Source organism: Urocampus carinirostris, chromosome 1 (assembly GCF_059441175.1).
Source record: "Urocampus carinirostris isolate Australia breed hairy pipefish chromosome 1, RoL_Ucar_1.0, whole genome shotgun sequence".
In the NCBI taxonomy this organism is placed as follows: Eukaryota; Metazoa; Chordata; class Actinopteri; order Syngnathiformes; family Syngnathidae; genus Urocampus; species Urocampus carinirostris.
This window is the reverse complement of record NC_142349.1, coordinates 22,798,567-22,818,314: the sequence shown is the minus strand read 5'-3', so window position 1 is coordinate 22,818,314 and position 19,748 is coordinate 22,798,567. Positions and strand designations below refer to the sequence as shown.

Genomic DNA, 19,748 nt, shown 5'->3' with positions numbered 1-19,748 from the left:
TTCAGAAATTGCAGGCTGGCAACTTTTTGAAGGTCAAACGTTGAGAGCAATGGAAAAGTGTAAACTTTTTTATATTGAAATGTACTTCAGATATAATTACTTTTCAATGAAGACAGAATAAGGGACAAGTTCAACTGAGACTTTCTGATCAACTCATTCACTGGCGTAACATATACATACGTTTTCAGAAGCTTTGTCACAGAGTGCCAAAACGTAAAATTAGATTATTCTTGTTTCATTTTTAAAAACTATTAGAAAACTGTTTGGCGGTGCTCATGGGTAAGCATTAAGCCTCTGGGAAAAAAAATTCAGAAGTGGTGGGCCGTGAGGGACTGCCAGGCTTTCTCTGCAGGCCAAAAATTATCTGAATCGTGATGTTAATTCAGGGTTTGTACACCTTTTTCATTGCCAAATTCAAGCACTTTTAAAGCAAATTTTCCATGTTTTTTAGTACCATCAAAACAAAAAATCCAGTGTGAATCGTGTATTTTGCAGAGCCACAAATATATATATATATATATATATATATATATATATATATATATATATATATCTGAGATTTACATATGTGATTTTAATATTGCGTGTGCAATTATTAAGACATGATTTTTAGATCTTGAGTAAATCGCAAATATATCTGTGGATCTTAACAATACGTGTGTAAATATTTTGAGACAAATCCCTCTCTATATAGGTGTAAAGTTGACTGAAATATGTAGCTGACATTATCAGTAGCGTGAAGTTCTTCCCGTTACAATTTACCACTGGAAAACGCTACCCTATTAGGCCATTAATAATTGTCTATAATTGATACATATTCCTTGCACTAATATACATTTACTGTTAAAGTGTATCATGTAGCAGACCTCGAAAACAATAAAATTCAAGCATTTTCCCCGATTTCAAGCACCCGTACAAACCCTGTAATTATATTTTGTCCATCGATAGTTGCTAATTAAAATTTGATGCTGGCTTTTTGAGTGTTGTGTCTAAATAAAGTCAAAAAAGTTAAATCAATTCCAAATAGTCCGTCAGCTTTCTTTCATTGCTTCTGTTGCTTCCAGACCTGTATTTTCATATTCAAGCATTTAATCAATCACATGTTAGGATTACTTGTTGCTAGGCTCAGGAATCTGCCTTGACGCCTTTAATATGTTACGTGTAGGCGTTGCGCAGCATAGCTGTGATTTCACTGTTGCTTTAGCCAATCAAATTTCTAATTGGTTCATGTGACCCCTAAATGAAGGCCTGGAGAAACTTTACAGTTTTTACACAGCTGAGGGGATATAATTCACCAAGACAATTGCGCCAACAGCCAGCCATTAACCCGCTGCACAAGCAAATAGAGTATATTGTGTTGATTTAATAGCGTGTTGTCAACCCACAAAGGCTGAAAGAGAAAACAAAATTGATTTGGTCGCAGATAAACTGTCAAGCCATCTCCAAGACCGACCTTTCGAGAAAAGCTGGACATAGTTAAAGGGACAGTGTGCAATATTTAGTGCATCTAGTCGTGGTACAAAAAATTAGTATTTCTTTTACTAAGTGGAATCCTTGTCTCGAAGTCACGGAGATGTTTGTCTACGGCTTCGCTGCTACATACCCAAAGCAACCAAAACTCATCTAAGCCACGCCCTTTGTTTATGTACAGTACTTATTTTCACTGTGTCAAAGCGATGTTTCTTCAGTGATGTTCTATTAAACGTTATAATGAAATATCTGCCGAAATGTGAGGGGTTTATTCACTTTTATGATATAACGTACGACATGCTCACATCTAATATTTTTTTTCTGTAGAAAAAGCATGTTGTGTAAGTATGCAACTCTATACACCACAACACTTATGCAAAAGCTCAAAACAACTTTTTAAACATTTTATTTAAAAAAAAAAAATCAACAAAGAAAGATCAGCAAAGGATTTCTCAAAAATAATTTTGATTGACATTTGGAATACAATAAAACTAAATGACTCACTTGTGGGGTTTGGGTCAAACATTGGATACTTATTTTACAAAATGTGACCCACTTATGACTCCAAAGTAAATAGTAACTTTGTTGCATGCGGCGTGAGGCTGCATAAAATGCACGTGTCACGTCGTGGTTACTTATCAGTTTGGCATGACTCCGTGCAGACAAAGACTGGGTGTGTTCTGTCACTTGCCAAGTAATGAGTGAGTTCTCTTCAATCTCATCTCAAAACGCCAGAGATTACAGCAAGCCCATGTTTTGACCCAATGCTCTCAAAAGTTAATGATGACGTGTGCCTGTGGCTGTCGTCTCCATATTTTGAAAGTAACAAACACACACATTCAAACTGTACACACATTCAGCAAGCCAGTTAGACAGTCTTCCTCCATTGCAAATGATGTGTTATAGTCCCCACAAATTAAGTTCGTGACTCATCGTCTTTTGAATCTGCGGATGTACAGTAGAGATTGCCTCTGGGGGAGTGTGGGTGGTTGGGAATAAGGGGCAGGAGTGTTGTGGTCGGCGCTGTATGATAAGGGCAAGATACCAGAAATGGAGCTAGGTCACATCACTGTCAGAGATCACAGCCCAACACTGATACCCTGAATGATACCCACCCTACCAAACTTGCATTCTTATAAGGGTTTTACAAACATTTGCATTTATCCAGTTTTGGAATGTTATTTGACTTTTCTTGGGACTCTGGTGAGCCAGAGCACCCACTAATCCTAAATCATGGACTGGTTCCACAGTCAGAATTGGAAAGGATACATCATGTGAGTAGTTATATGTGAGACATTGAAAACAGCTAATAAAAACAGAAGCGATAACAACTCATAACCAATCTGCTCGACCATGCAATGGTCATTTTGTGAACTGAGATGAAACAATGTACAAAAGAGTACAAGTAAGTGCTATTTAACAGGTTTACCATCTAAAATTTAAACTTTTGGAAGTTACACCTATGACAGGTGAAACGCGTAGTTTCAGCTTAAGCAGCACTGTACCATAGTGTGCCAGAGGAACAGTTCCAAAATCCAGTACACTGCGTTTGCGAAGCTCTCACCAATGACACACACACACAGGCAAAAAAAAGCGACCACTCATTTCATGACTTTAGGCAGCATTCACTTTTTTCTATGGATAAAATTAGCCAAAAAGCCCTTTCTTCTGCATAGCTAATGACATGTACTACATTGGAAGGAAAAAAAGAAGTAATTTGAAAATGAAACCAGCTATATTTTCACTGCTTTCAAAGCCTTTCCTTTTTCTGCTTCTACAAAGCTAAAGACGGATGCTGCATTGGAAGGAAAAGTAAGCAGAAGTAATTTGAAAATGAAACCAGCAATATTAAAACTGCTTTCTGGAGCAGCTGCTACGTCACCTCCTGCCTCTGGCATCTGTTTAAAAGTTGAAAATAAGAAATATCACACATCTCCAGGGTTGGGGAGGAATAGAATACATGTAACGGAATTGCATAATCATGACCCAAAGAAAATATAATTGTATTCCAACAGTTACAGAAAAAATGTATGATTTTTGTAAAATACATTTACATTTATTTTTTAAGAACTTACTTTGAATAAGGATTACAACTTTATCTAACAAAATATTTCGTATATATAACGTGTCGATAGGCGAATTGTATCCATCATCATTTAAATTACTGAAGTACTGAAGCTTTAACTGTTGCGCAGATTGGACAATCGGCCATCTTATCCATCACTTCATGTGTCGCAGCTTGGTAATACATTCACTTTTTTGACTGTATTTTATTTCTCATTCGATGTAGGACTTATTTGGTTGAACTGGTGGCTGCCTGCAGTTTTGTGAAGCTGTTAACGTTTGTGCGTATCCCAAAATGCACAGCGTGGATGCGTGCTAGTCGTGTGTTCAGGAACATTTAGTTAATTTGAGTAAAGATCTTATTTTGCAGTTAATTGTTAAAAAACTACTATTTCACCAAACATATGGTTATGTTTTGGTAATATTTAACTTAGCCCAGTAAATCTAAATATTTGCAAAAGGTTTGGCATCCCCCACTTCAAGCAAGTAAGACTTGAACACATCTCAGAGTTTGTTCTTAAACTAAAACAGAGTATATCCTGTCTGCCACGTGAAAGAGAAAGTTTTATCTTCGCTTAATAAATTAATTAGTGGTTAAAATTCCACACTTTTTATTTGGATTACAGCCAACAGCCTAACCTGAAGGGATATTCCCCTGTCAAAAGGTAGAACTTGAGTGTAAGATTGATTAATTCTGATCTTACCCGTTTGTCCCATTTACTGTACGAGTTGGCTGAGAAACATGAATCACATCAGCCGGGGCCTGCAAACAGAGGAAGGAAAAGATCAATGGTCGCCGTCATGGATCCCGCACGGTGCAGTTTTACAAAAACGTGTTCCTGGAACGCTTGGCTTTCACTTGCAAGTCCAGCAAACTGGCCAAAGCAAAGAAGCCTCAATGATGTGGGGAACATGGGCAGTGAAGGAATAGAGGCACGGTTTATGTGACAGCTGCACATTTCCACACCAAGAAAACCCCAAAAATTGACAAATAAAATTGGTCATCTCTTTGGAAAGCTTGCTTACCTGAAAATAACTTGAATCTATAACCAATAAGCACAGTTTTACACCTACCATTTCAGAATCACAATGGCAGCCAAGTAGAATAATTACTGAAGTGTTCCCATAAAGAACATATATATGTAAATAACTGTATACCCATTTTTGGTCTTTGTTTTTGTTTGTTGTTTCAACACCACTCTGGTAAGCATATTTTTTTTTCCACACTGTTTAGGCCCCAGCATTCCCAAGATGACCTTGGAAAATCCCACAAAACATCTTCTCAAACTGGACCCGTTTCCCTGTGGGCAGGGCAACAATCCTTTTGAGTCTGTGGCCTGGTTTTGTATGCCTGAACTGCTGCCTGAACTTTAGTTTGGAAATCATGCGGGTATCCCACAACTCAAGGTTGCTGGTTTACCTAAAACAGTATCCAGGTAAGCAAGAGGCCCACTCATACACACAAACTCACACAAAACACTTTACTACTGGGCAAACTAGTCTAAGTATAGCCCTTTGCCCTGCAAAAACAGTCCACTGCTTCTCTGCGAGTAGCTTAAAAATAACTAAGACTAAACAAGAAATGTATAGCCTCGTATAGAGCTGTGATGTATTTATGAATCTGACGGGTTAAGGGAGCAAAGGCGAGATTTAAGGTAAAGACTGGATTGATGTTTAAATCTGTAACGTTACTTCAGACAAAAAAAACGAGTCTTGCTAGGTACAGTACCCTAATATCCTTTTTTCCTATTAAATGTTAGCTATAAATGATTCTGCCAAGCTAAAAATTGCATTGAAAAAATATATTGCGTATACAGCTGTTCCTGGATAAAAGACAATTAGTGCTAGTAACAACATTGACTTTACGTTTTTAATTGTATTGTATAAACCAGCGGAAGGCAACCTATGACACGCGTGCCACTGCTGGCACGCGAGGGGTTAACCAGTGGCATGCGAGCGCACGGCAAAATAGTAATGATCATATTTTAAAAATGTGTATTTTTACCTGAAATTTAGACATTTTCAATTGTGCGCCGTGTTATTTAGAGGCTTTACGTTAGCTCCCCTCCTTCTCTGCTTCGTGTGTCAGCGCGTGTTTGCGCGGCGCCTTGCAGATGAGAGATCGGGTGTTCAACCCAGCCAACGAAACACAGGCGCGCGATAAATGAACGAATGATGACAGCTCCTCGAGCGAAAACATATGGTTCTTTCCAGCCAGCGTAGACAGACGAATGAGGCTTTGTGCAAAAAATGACCATGGTGTTTTGTGCATTATGACTCGAGAGAGTTGTACCTCGCACAGCAAGTGTTAAACATCATTATGAGACAAAACATGAAGATGAATTCAAGGAGGAGTCTGACAAGGCGGAGACATTAAAACGCGCCGTGTCCAGGTACGGCAAACAAACACAGACCCTGAAGACCTTTGTCACTGCTAAAAACACCACCACTGAAGCAAGTGATAACATTGCTCACTGCATAGTAAAGCACAGAAAACCATTTACTGATGGCGAATATTTTAAAGAAGCGTGTGTGTGCGTGTATGCGTGTGCGCGCGCGCGCGCGCGTGCCTTCTGCTTTGCTGCCGTTATTTTTATAGTTTTGATATTTTCTGCAACACCATATCATTGATGAATGGTATGGTAGCTATCCATAGCACTTGTTACTTTTATTCTAGTTCATTGTTAATGAAGAATTGTTGATTCTGGTTAATTCTTGTGGCAAAAAGTTCAAGTCATGGATGGCTACAGGCCTTTCCACTTGTTATTCACATTCATTTTTTAGTTGATTGATGAACAAGAATAGTGGAATATAAGTTGTTTAGTTATACGATTAAAATGTTTATCCATGTAGTATATTTGGACTGGTATAAAATTACAGCTCTGTTGGATATTAAAAAAATGTTGTGCGAGTCATTAATCTTGGTGTGGCACACTGATTTACAAGGAAATTTGAAAGTGACACTCCACACCAAAAAGGTTGCTGACACCTGGTATAAACCAATGTGTGAGTCAATAAACCAATGGTGTAGGTAAAAGGGTTTCAGTTTTGTGCTTGTGCCTAATCCCAAAGAGAAGGTGACAATACTTGGTGAAGTCTGTTTAGTAAATGGACTGTAGGATGAGGAACAAGGATAGCGTGCGATGCAGAGCCTTGGCAAAAACTCCTCCCTTGGACGGGTCGAGAATGAATCACTCCATAATAGAGCTGGGCATGGAAGGAGAGGGGGAAAGATGCCGTGATGTGTTTCGTCTCATGGCTGGTTTCCACTCTGAGCCCCTTTCCCCACCCTCATCCTCCCTCTTGGTCTACTCTCCCGCTCTCTCTGTCCAGCTCTCCTGGGAGGTTGAGTAACTATGAGGAAATGCTTGGGCTCAGCCAGTGTTGGTCCAAAGAACAGATGTGTGGCCTGGAGGTGGTGAGGCGGGAACGCAACGGAAACTGAATGTGAAACAGAGCAGGCGACAAGGGGGCAGCATCAACAATGCCCAAATAGGTACTTTTGCAACAGGATGAACTTAATTTAAGTTATTTTGGTTACAATTCTGACCAGGAAGTTGGACAAAAACCTATCCCACTGGCATTTTGTTCTAGATTTGTGGTGTGTTCAAAAAACAGCCATACACTTGTGGAAAGAATATTCTAAAATATTTTCAAGGCTATGTTCCAGATGTGCGACATTAAAGCATTTGTTTCAAATAGTTTTTCAAATGAGCTTCACTTAATAAATTCTATTTGTGTCACTATACTGGTGAAAACAAGCTCACAGTGAAGGGTGCTGATGGTTGTATGCACAGGATGTACCCGAGCTGCTCTGTTGAGCAGGCAAGGGGTGCTGGCTTGATGGCAAGAATGAGCTAAAGATTTCACGGACACATTAATACACCACAATGACTCCAATTTTTATAAGAAAAGGCCATTCATCAAAATGATCCAAAATGTTGATCCACCTTTAATGGTATCTCAATTTTGCTTTGGGCAAAAGTACAAGCGCATATGTGTGCATGAGGGACTAGAAAGACCTTTTCCTAATAATTATTGCAAAACAGCAGACTAAAAGATTTTAAGTAATAGTAATTAAGGATGCAGAGAAATGAAAACTTTGAAAAAACGAAAACTAAATGGTAAATAATCGATCAAAAAACAGACACAGCAAGGTGGAGGACATCTTTGTCAGCTTCCTGTAGGTAAGACAAATTTCTCGATCTACGAGCATTTTAAAAATTGCACATTGATATGTTCATGTACTTTTTAAATTGTTTTAACATTGAGAGGAGGGGTGTTTGTATCCCTTCACCAATAGGCTACCGTTTTGAGGTCCTTCTCCATTTACTTCCTTCTTGTGAGCAAAATTAAGTTAAGCGGCCGCTTCATGCAAGACTGCGTGTGAGAGCCAGCTTTGGTTTGGCTCACACTTCAGTTGACATCATAAAATCATTTATTGGAAACGTTTTTTACTTTTGTTTTTCTTTCGGCTAAAACAGCTTTTGGTCATTTTCTGCCGAAAAATCTTTGGAGCCAAAAATTCGGTACTGACAACTATTACAGGCTGTTTGTGAGAGAGAAGTATATGCTGTGATCGTGTTTGCAGTCTTCTATGAATCATCTGAATTATTAATGAGATTTCCCTCATACAAATAAAATGATTGATTTGCTATGTCAAACCACACGTGAAGTGGTCTACGAGTTATGCTTACAGGAAAGTGTTAAAAAATACTTTGGAATTGGTAGTAAAAGAAGGTACAAACATTTCCGGTTCTGTGACTGGAGGTGTTCAGCTCAGAATGGCTATTTGGGCAGCTGTTCAGGGCTTCATCTTTTAAAAAGTACTGAGTGCAAGCAGACTTTAGCTGCCCAAGCATCAATATATTCAGTAATAAACTATACTTTAGATACTTTCAATATAGTTATCCCATGGCCAGCATGCCTGAGATGGTGGTGTAAGACTGAGGTAGTTTGTAAGTGAGAGAGTCTACCAAAACCCCAAGTTGCTGTGATCATCACAAATTAAGCTTTAAACGGCCTGAGACATAAACACAGCTAAAGAGGTCTGACATACTGCATGAAAATGTGTCTTTAGGCTGCACAGTAAATGAAGCCTTTGGCAGAAAATAGCAGCCCCAAGGGATTCTATCCTGGGATCCTGACCTGCCTGCAGCCTCCATCAAAGCCACCCTACCCCCATCCCACAACAACCAGCTCTGTTGACACCAAGTGAAGGCAAACACCATCAACTAAGATATGTGTATTCTGCAGAGAGGGGGTGGCAGGGAGCCTAACCAATTGTGCTGCTCAAAGACGAAGTTAGCTGATGAAATTTGCTCAAAGTACGTCAGCTGTGATCCAAATTGAAGCCTTGGTGTGAACTATTGATTGATACAGGATCCAGGGCAGAGCAGAGTGAGTCAGACCGGTAAAGGGAGTGCATTGATTTCTTCGCTAGAAGAAGGTCATTGGTGATCAATTAAAAGTACAAACCGATGTGAAGAAAATCGTTGGCAAACAAATCCCCAATGTAAGTGCCAATGAGGTAAAATGAAAATTAGAAAGAACAAAATTAGGTATTAGAAGCAAATTAGCCATAAAGTACAACAATAGCTTTTGGGTCAAACACATCTTAAGGCCCGGTCACACAGCCTTTCACGGGCGTATCGAGGCTGAATCACGGCCAGAAATTTCTGCCCGTGAAGCAGACACTGTTGGACGCTTTGAGATCGCGATACAGACGAGATACAGCCGTGCTTTACACGCGGTAAAAAATTCACACGCGGTTGGCCGCGCGAAAAAGTTTTGCGCTGCTCAAAACTTTAGACCACGGGTAACCGCGGGCGGCACACGTGGTACACACGAGGTAAAGACGCGGTACGAACGTGCTAGGACGTGCTACGGCCGCGGCCAAGACGTGGTTACACGCGGGTAGGAGGCGAAATTTTAGCGGGTAATCGCGGGTGGAGCATGGTCATAGCACGTTTGTTCTGCGCCTGTATCGCGGTGTTATCACGTGCATTAGCGTGTGTACCGCGTGTAAGCACGGTCAAACGCGATGCAGCCGCGGTTAGAAGAAGAAGAAGAATAGAATAGAATTTACTTTTATTGTCATTCTTTGTAACAATGCACATAGAACGAAATGTCGATACAACTGACACGTACAGTTAAACTGTAGCGAGCCGATGCAGCCGCAGCCAAACAGGGCGCAGCCATTTTAGTCATTAGGTGACCAAACCCCCCAATTCCAACCCTTAATGCTGAGCGCCAAGCAGGGAGGCAATGAGTACCAATGTTGTAAGTCTTAGGTATGACTCGGCCGAGGCTTGAACCAGCGACCTCCCAGTCTCAGAGCGGGCGCCCTACCATCTAGGCTACCGAGCTGGTGGTTACCCGCGATAAGGACGCGGAATAGTCGCCGGCGTCTGTTTCGCGGGCATACCACGGGTAAACAGCGGGTTTCGCCAATTTTGCACATTTTCCACCGCGTCTGCTTCACGGGCAGAAACTTCTGGCCGTGATTCAGCTGCGATACGCCCGTGAAAAGCTGTGTGACCGGGCCTTTAAAGGTGGTGTCCGTAACTTCAAAAATATTCTACTTGTTGTCGCCATCTTCTGGCTGAAATGATCATTGTAGCATCTGTAAAGCTGCCTGTGTGCCGCGTGCATGTATGTGTCTATCTTAGACGAGCTCGAATAAACTCTTTTTTCATCTTTTTGGTGGTGTGGGTTGGCATTTGGACTGTATTTGAAAAAGTCATTTTCTTACTTTCATTCTTTGTAACCTCGAATAAATGACAACAACCAGTTATCTTGGGTGCTCATGGTCAAACTGACTACTATGTATAACATTGTCTTACGAGTACCATTGTCTCAAATATGGAGTTGCAAATGTGTGCGGCAAGGAAAATCAACAAATTACAGGTTAAGGCTGAATGGATGCGCTTTGCCCAAGACAGAGCAGCAAGCATCTCTTATGTTCATCCATGACTAACAGAGATGTCAACTTTATCTGGTGGCCATAACTTCAACTGAGGCAATGACACTGAAAAGCTCATGTCAAATGATTTCTTATATATTTCATGTTTATGGTTTATACTGGCTGAATAAATACAATACAATACAATCTGTTCTCTAAATTTTCAGGCAAATTGCTATGATCACACATCGGTCTTTATGAGTTCACAAAGGGGTCCAATACTGACAGATAAGCAGATAAGCATATTAAGACATGGCTCCATGTGGTATTGCTTACCCCTGCAATTCTTTACTCCGACCTACAGATTGAGTGGGGGGAGTGGGACACAGAACTTCTTTAGGGTTTTTGAATGCCTGTGGAATCCATTTGCCCAATCCAAAACATGAGCATTTGACTTTAAAATGATAGCAGTCTCACATTTCACTCAAATTCCTCCATTAACAACAGCATTTTAATTTTGGGCTGTTACCGGTCAAAACAAAACTTATTAGGCGTGTACAAGGTGTCATATTGTCCCATTAAATTGAAGTATTGTACAGAATGCCCCACCTTTCCAGAGCAAATCTCAGCAAAGCGGTCGCAGATCAATGTTGTCGACAGCTCATTTTCCATATGACTATGGCTGAACCTATCAATAAATCGGTCGATTTTTTTTTTCCCGAATAATCAGTAAAACGGATTTTTAAATAACAATTTTTAAATTTCCTCCTAAATTCAAATATTGAAGTCTTGGATGGATAGAAAAAAGTGAACAAAACAACAGAAAATTGTATAATATAAAACAATAAAGTCTTTGTCATATACCCGCACAATTGAAAATACATACAAATGTATGCAATAAACCTGCAAAATTGTAAGATACTTTTGTTTAAAAGTGCAAAAAAGAGGCAATATTGGCGGAGAATGCAAGTATTTTTTATGATGAAATGTTAACAATAGCAGCACGGCGGCGCAGTGGTTAGCGCCTGTGCGGCACAGTTCATGTCTTGGGAACCTCCTGCGTGGGTTCAAATCCAGCTCCAGACTTCCTGTGCGGAGTTTGTATGTTCTCCCCGTGCTTGCGTGGGTTTCCTCCGGGCACTCCGGTTTCCTCCCACATTCCAAAAACATGCATTTCAGGTGAATTGGCTAGTCCAAATTGTCCCTAGGTGTGAATGAGCGAGTGAGTTGTCTGTCCCCGTGTGCCCTGCGATTGGCTGGCAATCAGTTCAGGGTGTCCCCTGCCCACTGCCTGATGATTGCTGGGATGGGCTCCAGCACCCCCACGACCCTACTGAGGATAAGCGGTGTAGCTAATGAGATGAGATGTTTACAATAAAGGTTTTTTTTACAGTATTACGGAGTTTGAAAAGAGCAATATAAATAAATTTGGATATGGACCAAGATGAGCTTAAGCATCAAAATACAGTATTGAAGCGCCCTTCGCCGGACCAAAAGGCTACCACAATTTTGTTCCCACATCAGGATGAAATAGAATGCCTTCTCTTTAAATTCATATGCCGATATGCTGAATGCTACATAAATGGAGCGACACAATCGCAAATCAATGATGAGATTTGTTTGCTAACGCTTTTGATAAATCGATTTTAATCAATTATATTCGATTCGTTGTTGCAGCCGTACATATGACCATTATAAACTGTAAAAAATTCATACAGTGGCACGTACAGAAAAGAAGCTACCTAAACACAGAGTATCAACAATGCCTCTTCACAAGTGAAAGTGGAGAAGGCGGAGAGGAGGGCACAATACTAAGCTCTCTGTGCCCGATCACATGACAAACATTAGAGAGGGGACAAGGCGTATTTGAGGCCAAACACACAGGGATCCCTTCAACACACTGGCGTGCGATTGCACAATTATTCCCTAGATCATCGCAAACCTGAGCAGCTGCAAACAACAACCACACACACATTTACACTAATATCCAAATGAGAGGATATCGACAAGCAATTTTCAAACACTTGTGTTCAGTGCTTAACAAGCAGCCGGTCAAATATGATAGCACATAATCTAAACTATTCAAAATCAAATTAGAGGGACAATTCAAAACAATTGTGAGTTTTAAATGTGTGCAATTACAAATAGTCTCTGCATTTTCTTATGTCATTATCATTTCTCTTAGTTTCTGAAGATAGGCACGGACCTCAGTGAAACTTTTCATCTGGGGAAGGAAATTGATCTGGTGAACTGGGGGAAAACCATATGCTTGCTTGACCCACAACCTCAGCCCGCGTTTTTTTTAGAACGCTGAGTTGATGGGGATGGAGTCAGATATTGAACTAGAATACTCACAAAGACTACAGTTTTACGCTTTGGATTACTGATTCTCTACCCTTAAAACGCCTACAGATTTTCATTGAGCATCCCCAAAACCGGTCTGGTTATGCCAATGTTGTGTGAAGACAATAAAGACAATTCATTCAATTTCAATTCTGTGCTCTGTGTTTTTATTTGAGGGTCTATAGTTGTTAATTTGTTATTGTTGTATACTCTCAGTCGGTAAAGACATAATCTCTGGGTAAATTGGGCCCCTTGGTGGGCTATGACAGGGCGTCGCTACATCACGGATTTTCATGTTTCGCGGGTGATTATGCCCTTCTTTAACTATGAAAGCCAAGGTAATACCGTATAAGAAGTTTCCGGGGTTCGTGTGAGCAAAACTCCTTACCTGTCCATTGGGAGTCAAGTCGTTTTTATGCCGCAACTCAAAAGACTCTTCCTCCTCTTTCTCCCCATAGTCCCTTCCGAGCAAACTGAAGCCCCGGCGGCAGCACAGAAACCAGCAGACACCTTGCAAAGGCATTCAAATGTGTCGCCAAGTCGTGTCCAGGTCAATGAATTCACGAGTGTTGGCAGTGCGAGAGTCTACGCCGGGGCAAACTCTCCATAGAGACCCGACGACGAAGATGGTGGGCAGCATGCGACTCTCCTTTCACACTTGTCCACGAAACACCTCCGACCGGAAGCTGCCCACTAAGCAAATTGCCAAGTCCACTTTGCTCTCCAATAAGTTTACCCGTCCTTAAGTAAATGTCCTGACGTGTAAATGTTATTCCCACACGAAGAACTCCTTCTTGGGTTCTCGAACGTAAACAAAAGTTTGTAGAATTAATGAAGTAGGTTCATAAAAAACACCGGAAAATAAGTATATCTGTCATGGACACACCGGACGCACTGTATGAAGCGTGCCTTAACTGAAGCAAACTAATGGAAGTCAGAAACCGCGCCCGTTGGATGGCAATCTGTAAACTGATTGGGCAATAACCTACACTCCCTAGTGTGTCGTAGCTACAAGCCCCGCCCCCCGCTCCAAAACTGCCAGAGCGTCACGTGTCCAGAGGTGGCGGACAGCGCTCTTCACAACCAAAACTGCCATGACGTGGATTTTTTTTTCTTTCTTTCTTTTTCATTCTCTTTTTGTCACTCTCCCTCTCACGTTATTCTCTCTTTCTTTCTTATATTACCGTCAATCTCTCTATGTCCCTCTCCCTCTTTTTCTTTCTTTCCCTTTCTTTTTGTTCTCAAGTGTCCCGGCTCCTAGGCTTTGTAGCGTATTATGAACTGACCGATAACGGATAATGGATAATGAATAACGAAGATAGATCAATAACCCTTAAAAACCCCTAAAAACCCCCTCTCAATGCTTTAGGGCTAGGACCTTAGCTTGGCCTTTTGGCTGAGAGTAAGTGTCCCGGCTCCTAGGCTTTGTAGCGTATTATGAACTGACCGACAACGGATAATGGATAATGAATAACGAAGATAGAATAATAACCCTTAAAAATCCCATCCCTCTCTCCTCTCTTTTTTCGCTCTATTTCTTTCCTATTGTTCTTGTTCTCTTTTCTCTTTCTTGTTCTGTCTTGTTTTCTCTCTATATATCTCTCTCTCTGTCTCTCTCTCTCCCTCTCTTTCTCTCTCTCAGTCTCTCTCTCTTTTTTCACCCCGTATTGCTCCCCTATCTCTGTCTCCTTATTTCACTCTCTCTGTTCCATCTGTCTGTCTTTCTTTTTTCTCTTTCTTTCTTTCTCTTTCTTCCTTTCTTCCTTTCTTTCTTTCTTTCTTTCTTTTTTTCTTTCTTTCTTTCTTTCTTTCTTTCTTTCTTTCTTTCTTTCTTTCTTTCTTTACTTCTTTCTTTCTTTCTTTACTTCTTTCTTTCATTACAGATACCTTAACCGCTAGAGTAGTTGAGGCACAACTTCCTGTGGCATGTCTTGGGCAAGTACAGCCCGCCGGCCCCCATCCCTCTCGAGGCCGGCTTTTGGGGTAGGGTTTTGCTCCCCCACTTGAAACAGACCAATACCAGTAGCAGGAGGAGCCTCCTGATTTGACTCAGATACAGCAACTGCACCAGCTGGTCGCTTTAGTTTTTTTCGGTGTAAAGCGTTATTCCGTATTTCAGAGATGAGCCGGACCTGAGCATTGACTGGCAGCCGCGTGTGACAATACTGATATTGCAGTTGGTACAATATGCTGCAGTGAGGCTTTTAACTAAGACAAGAAAGTTTGATCACATGACCCCGATTTTAGCTAACCTGCATTGTTTCCCTGTCAGCTTGAGATGTGACTTTAAGGTTCTGTTGGTATTATACAAAATCAAGCATGGACTTGTTCCCTCATATCTTTCAGATTTAATTTCCCCCTATGTTCCAGTCCCCAGCCTTCACTCTGAACTTGCTGGTCAACTAGTGATCCCAAGAGCCAAGAAGAGATCCACAGGTTCATGAGCCATTCGGGCCTCTGTATTGTGGAATGCTCTGCCCTCTGAGATTCCACCTGCAACCTCAGTGGAACTGTTTAAATCTAGGCTTAAAACACATTTATATTCTATAGCTTATGAATGACCTATATTTTATGTTGACAATATCCGTGTGTTATTTGTTAATGCAACATCCATTGCAGCCTGGTCATCCTGGAAGGGGGATTACTTCATGTGCAGTCCCTTCTCAAAGTTTCTTCATTTTCTTCATGTTGAAGTTTTTGAGTTATTCCTTGCCCTCATGTGGGATTTAGATCAGGGGATGGAATAATAATGGTAGTTTGCAATAGTCTGTGGTCTATGCAGCCCTTTGAGACACCTTGTTAATAAGATACAAATAAACATGACTTTACTTGACCTAATTTTAACATTATTTTTGGGTTTCCCACCAACAATAACGATGTATGGAAAGACAAAGAAAGTCAATTCTTTATTATGTGTGACCTTAGCTACTGTAAAAATGATTTGGTCATCTAAGCCACTATTTGTGCATTTACCCGCTGTCCTAAAAAGCTACATTATTCCTTACTAACTCGATATGGACTACAAAATGTCATGGTTGCCATGGCTACCTATTAGTCCCCGTCGTGTGGCGCCAGGTTCTGTCACGGTTGCCATGGCACCCAATTGGCCCCGCCCATTGACATCAGCTGAAACTCATTGACAGATTGCTGCCGGGCTACATAAACGCTGTCTTGTGAGTCGCCTGGTGTCAGAGCGTCTTTGAAACTCCTGCTAGAGTCTTTTTGATATGCCAAGTCCTGTGAATCTCCGTTTTTGCCTGTGTTTTGATCTTGTTTTATTTTTGGCCCTATCTGTTTGATTTTGACCACTCTTTAGTTCTGATTTCAATCTACTTCCGCGACCATCGATCCCCGGATCGAGTGTGCGCTCATTCTTTCTCTCCCCAATAAACTGTGAGTAACGTTACATGATTGGGTTCTCATTCCTCTTTCCTGTCCTGGTTTGTGACACAAAAAAGTCACACAAAAGTGGCTCGCACAATCTGTGTGTAGTGTCCATCAAAAGCAGTTGTTTTTTTTTTGTTGACTTTGATCATTAAAATAAAGTCTCTATCTTGCTGCTTGCACATACCTTGTGCTTATTTGAGATACTAATATTTACAATCAACTCTCTTTTTCTGTCAATCAGCTGTTATAGACTGAAGTAAATTCTGCCGTTTTGCCCCAAAAATTCATGCATGTCTGAGCTCTGTCACCGTTTTTTTTTCTTGTTTTTTTCTGGCTTTATTGAACATTCGCCTAGACATTATCATACAAACATCTTACCACAGTGTTGTGTAAACAGTACATTCAAACTGTACAACAAATCAGATTACCAATAAAGAAAAGGATAACCCCCCCCAAAAAAACAGTCAAATAAAACTTGCCAGAGTAAAACAGGAAGTAACATAAAAATGCCAAAATGTTTGAAAATATTATTTGTTTAAATGGCCTTCTCGTTCTGCGAAAGATTTCTGGATATCAGGTAATGTTTCACTTGTTTACAAACACGGAATTGGTCTATAGAATCCAAAGATTAACAATGCAATATGGAAGGAATACTTGGACTGTTTTGTTGGGATGTCAAACTCATTTTAGCTTGGAGGCCATATTGTAGAAAAAACATTGTCACGAGTGGTAAATTAATAGCATAAAAAGTTTCTTGAGATGGAGTTTTTTTTTCAGAAGTGCACAAATAAATTATGATTCGGGGATGTAAGATTTGATTATAAAATAATCATTGAGAGTTTTATCATTCCAAAGATTTAATTACTTGTAGAATTTATCAACTATATTTGTAAAAAATGATAAATACATTAATTATACAAATAAATTAAAATAAAAACAAAACAACAATTGAATTCATTTCCACAACAGTTTTTTAATTCAGAAGAAAATAAACCACAAAGTTACCAGAAAATTACACACTAACAGGAATTGAAATGATTGATTTCATTAAAAATTTCAGATTTTTTTTTCAAATAGTAGGTACTATCTATCCATTATCGGCACCATTTATCCTCAGTAGGGTCGCGGGGGTTCTGGAGCCCATCTCAACTATCTTCTGGCAGTGGGCAGGGGACACCCTGAACTAGTTTGCCAGCCAGTAGCAGGGCACACAGAGACAATGCACCCCTCATTCATACCTAAGGACAATTTGGACCGGCAAATTAACCTGACATGCATGTTTTTTTTGGAATGTGGGAGAAAACTGGCTCACCCGGAGGGAACCCACGCAAGCACGGGAAGAAAATGCAAACTATACACAGGAAGGTCCGCTCTTATGACCTCAGAACTGCACAGCACACGCCCTTACCACTGCACTGCCTCTAATTCAGTTTTTACGAAAATGTTTACCTGAATATGGGAACTTTGCTGTTAGATTTCATATATATTATAGAAAGGAGCTAAAACCTCTACAAAGACAACCAAGGGTTACCCTTTTTTAATTCTGTATACCCTAACCCTTATGGGTCCTGACCCACCAGTTCAGAAACATTTTTTTAAAGATGTATTTTTTCGTTTTGCAGTACTCTTCCTTAACCTAACTGAACAAGTCACGGACAAAGTGAATCAGAAAGAGGCCAAAGGCCTGGTGCTAAATCCAGACATGTGATCCAGGCAGCCCCTGGGTGCTGGTGCTCATTTCTCCGCTTAATATCCCTTCATTTCCCTCCCTTCTCAGCTGCATGCTAACTGGCCATAAGCTCAGCTGGCTTTAACTCTTTCCTGGCTAGGAGGAGAGGCATGTGGTGGAGCAACTTGAAACACGCATATCCTCACATATCAATCAGGTATACATTAGCGTGCTGTGCTAAACCCTTTACCTTCTGCTCACGACCATGAGGTCGCTGAGGAATCAATGCATACTCTCATGAATGCACCTTTTCAATGTGGGTCCCCCCCCTCAACCATACTTGAATCCATGACCCACATTGAAGCTCCTAAGAGAAACACTCATAAAGCATCCATATTCAATAATTGTCCAAATTGCTTGTTCAAAGTATAGAAGATAACTCCCCCACCACAAACCCCCTGTCCTTCCTCCCTTAACACTAAGGCCATCATAGTTTCCGGTAAGCAGACTCGTCTTGAACGAGATCCACCCCCATATCCCAAAACAATTTGCTGGGGGTCTTTTTTCAGCTCCGCAGACATGCTTGGAACATATGTTTTATTTTTAGAGCCGACTGCCCCTATTGTTTAAAGAAATAGGGAACATTCCCTCAGGGTTTTTATGGGTTTAGGTTGTACTAAAATCAAAGCGCAAATGTTCTCAAATATCAAAAGAAGAAACTATCAAATGTCGCACTCCCGCTCAGGGTTTCCAGAAGACCCTCGAGTTTCTGTGAATGCGTACGCTCATGCGTACTTACATGAACGTGAGTTAAAACCTGATACGTTCAGAAGTGGGCCGAATTATTTGGTCAGGCACCCGCTGCGAAATTCAAGTTCTGTGCTTGTTCTTGGGGGAGGCCTCACTGAAGCATGCACTCTGAAGCATGCACTCACACATTCTCTCATGCTGAGGGATATAACTCTTTGTATGGCCACTGCCTGCTATTATGTTTTCAAACTCTCCCAACTTCCTGTCGGCCTTTCCTGCTTGCTTTGGTTGAAATGGAGAGTTTCTACTGCCCATGCTACTAAAAGGAATGATTGGCTGGAAAATGCAATACAATTATTTGTTTTATATGGCCATATAAACTTGAATAAAAAACGAAGTATGCTTTTTGTTCGATTTCTAATAGTCCAATAAAGACAGTTAATTCACTCCTTTCACAAGTGGAATTACCTTTCATGCAAACCCATTCAGATTACTTGTAGCCTTGAGCGCATGCTCGATTTCTTCAACATATTCTACTTGCTGCTGCCATCTTCTGACTGTAATAATCGTTGCAGCCTCGTTCAAGCTGCTTCTGTGGCGCGTGCACGTACGGGTCTATCATAGATACGCTTGTAAAAAACTCTTCTTTTTTCATTATTTTAGGGGTTTTGGGTTGAAATTTGGACTATATTTGAAACAGTGCTTTTCTTACTTTCACCATTTTCATCCTGGAATAAACAGAAACCACAACAACGCACTTGCAATCCCTCCTCTTCCTCCCATCCCCCTTTTTTCCTCTAGCCTAACACGCTGCATGACCAATAAGGAAACCCACGCAAGCACGGGGAGAACATGCAAACTCCACACAGGAAGGTTCGATCTCATGACCTCAGAACTGTGCCGCACACGCGCTAACCACTGCGCCGCCGTGATGCTATCCAAAGCTAAGTATCGATAAAGTAATGTTTTCACTGTTCGTAATTATATCGATTGGAGGGGCATTCACAAGTACAGAACATTACACACATTTCTCACTTCTTTGGGCTTTCTAATAGGTTTAGCAACATCAAACAACGTCATCCTATCCTGGTGGTCCCACACCCAAAGAGGCATGATCTGGTCAAATGTCCATGGTCTATATAAAAAGAGGAGCTGATCGAT

The 19,748-nt window shown here is 40.8% G+C and overlaps 1 protein-coding gene across 1 annotated transcript in view; it reads right to left on the bottom strand.

The window, feature by feature from the left end:
* Positions 1 to 13,680, bottom strand: part of plekhh3 (pleckstrin homology, MyTH4 and FERM domain containing H3) — a 57,590-nt gene extending 43,910 nt beyond the window's left edge. Inside the window, exons 1-2 of the mRNA XM_088330530.1 lie at positions 13,170 to 13,680; positions 4,239 to 4,297 (exon numbers count right to left, since the gene is read on the bottom strand). Of these exons, the coding sequence (XP_088186656.1) occupies positions 4,239 to 4,297; positions 13,170 to 13,304 (194 nt within the window). The 5' untranslated portion in view covers positions 13,305 to 13,680. The remainder of the gene's footprint in view (positions 1 to 4,238; positions 4,298 to 13,169) is intronic.
* Positions 13,681 to 19,748: the final 6,068 nt, after the last annotated feature.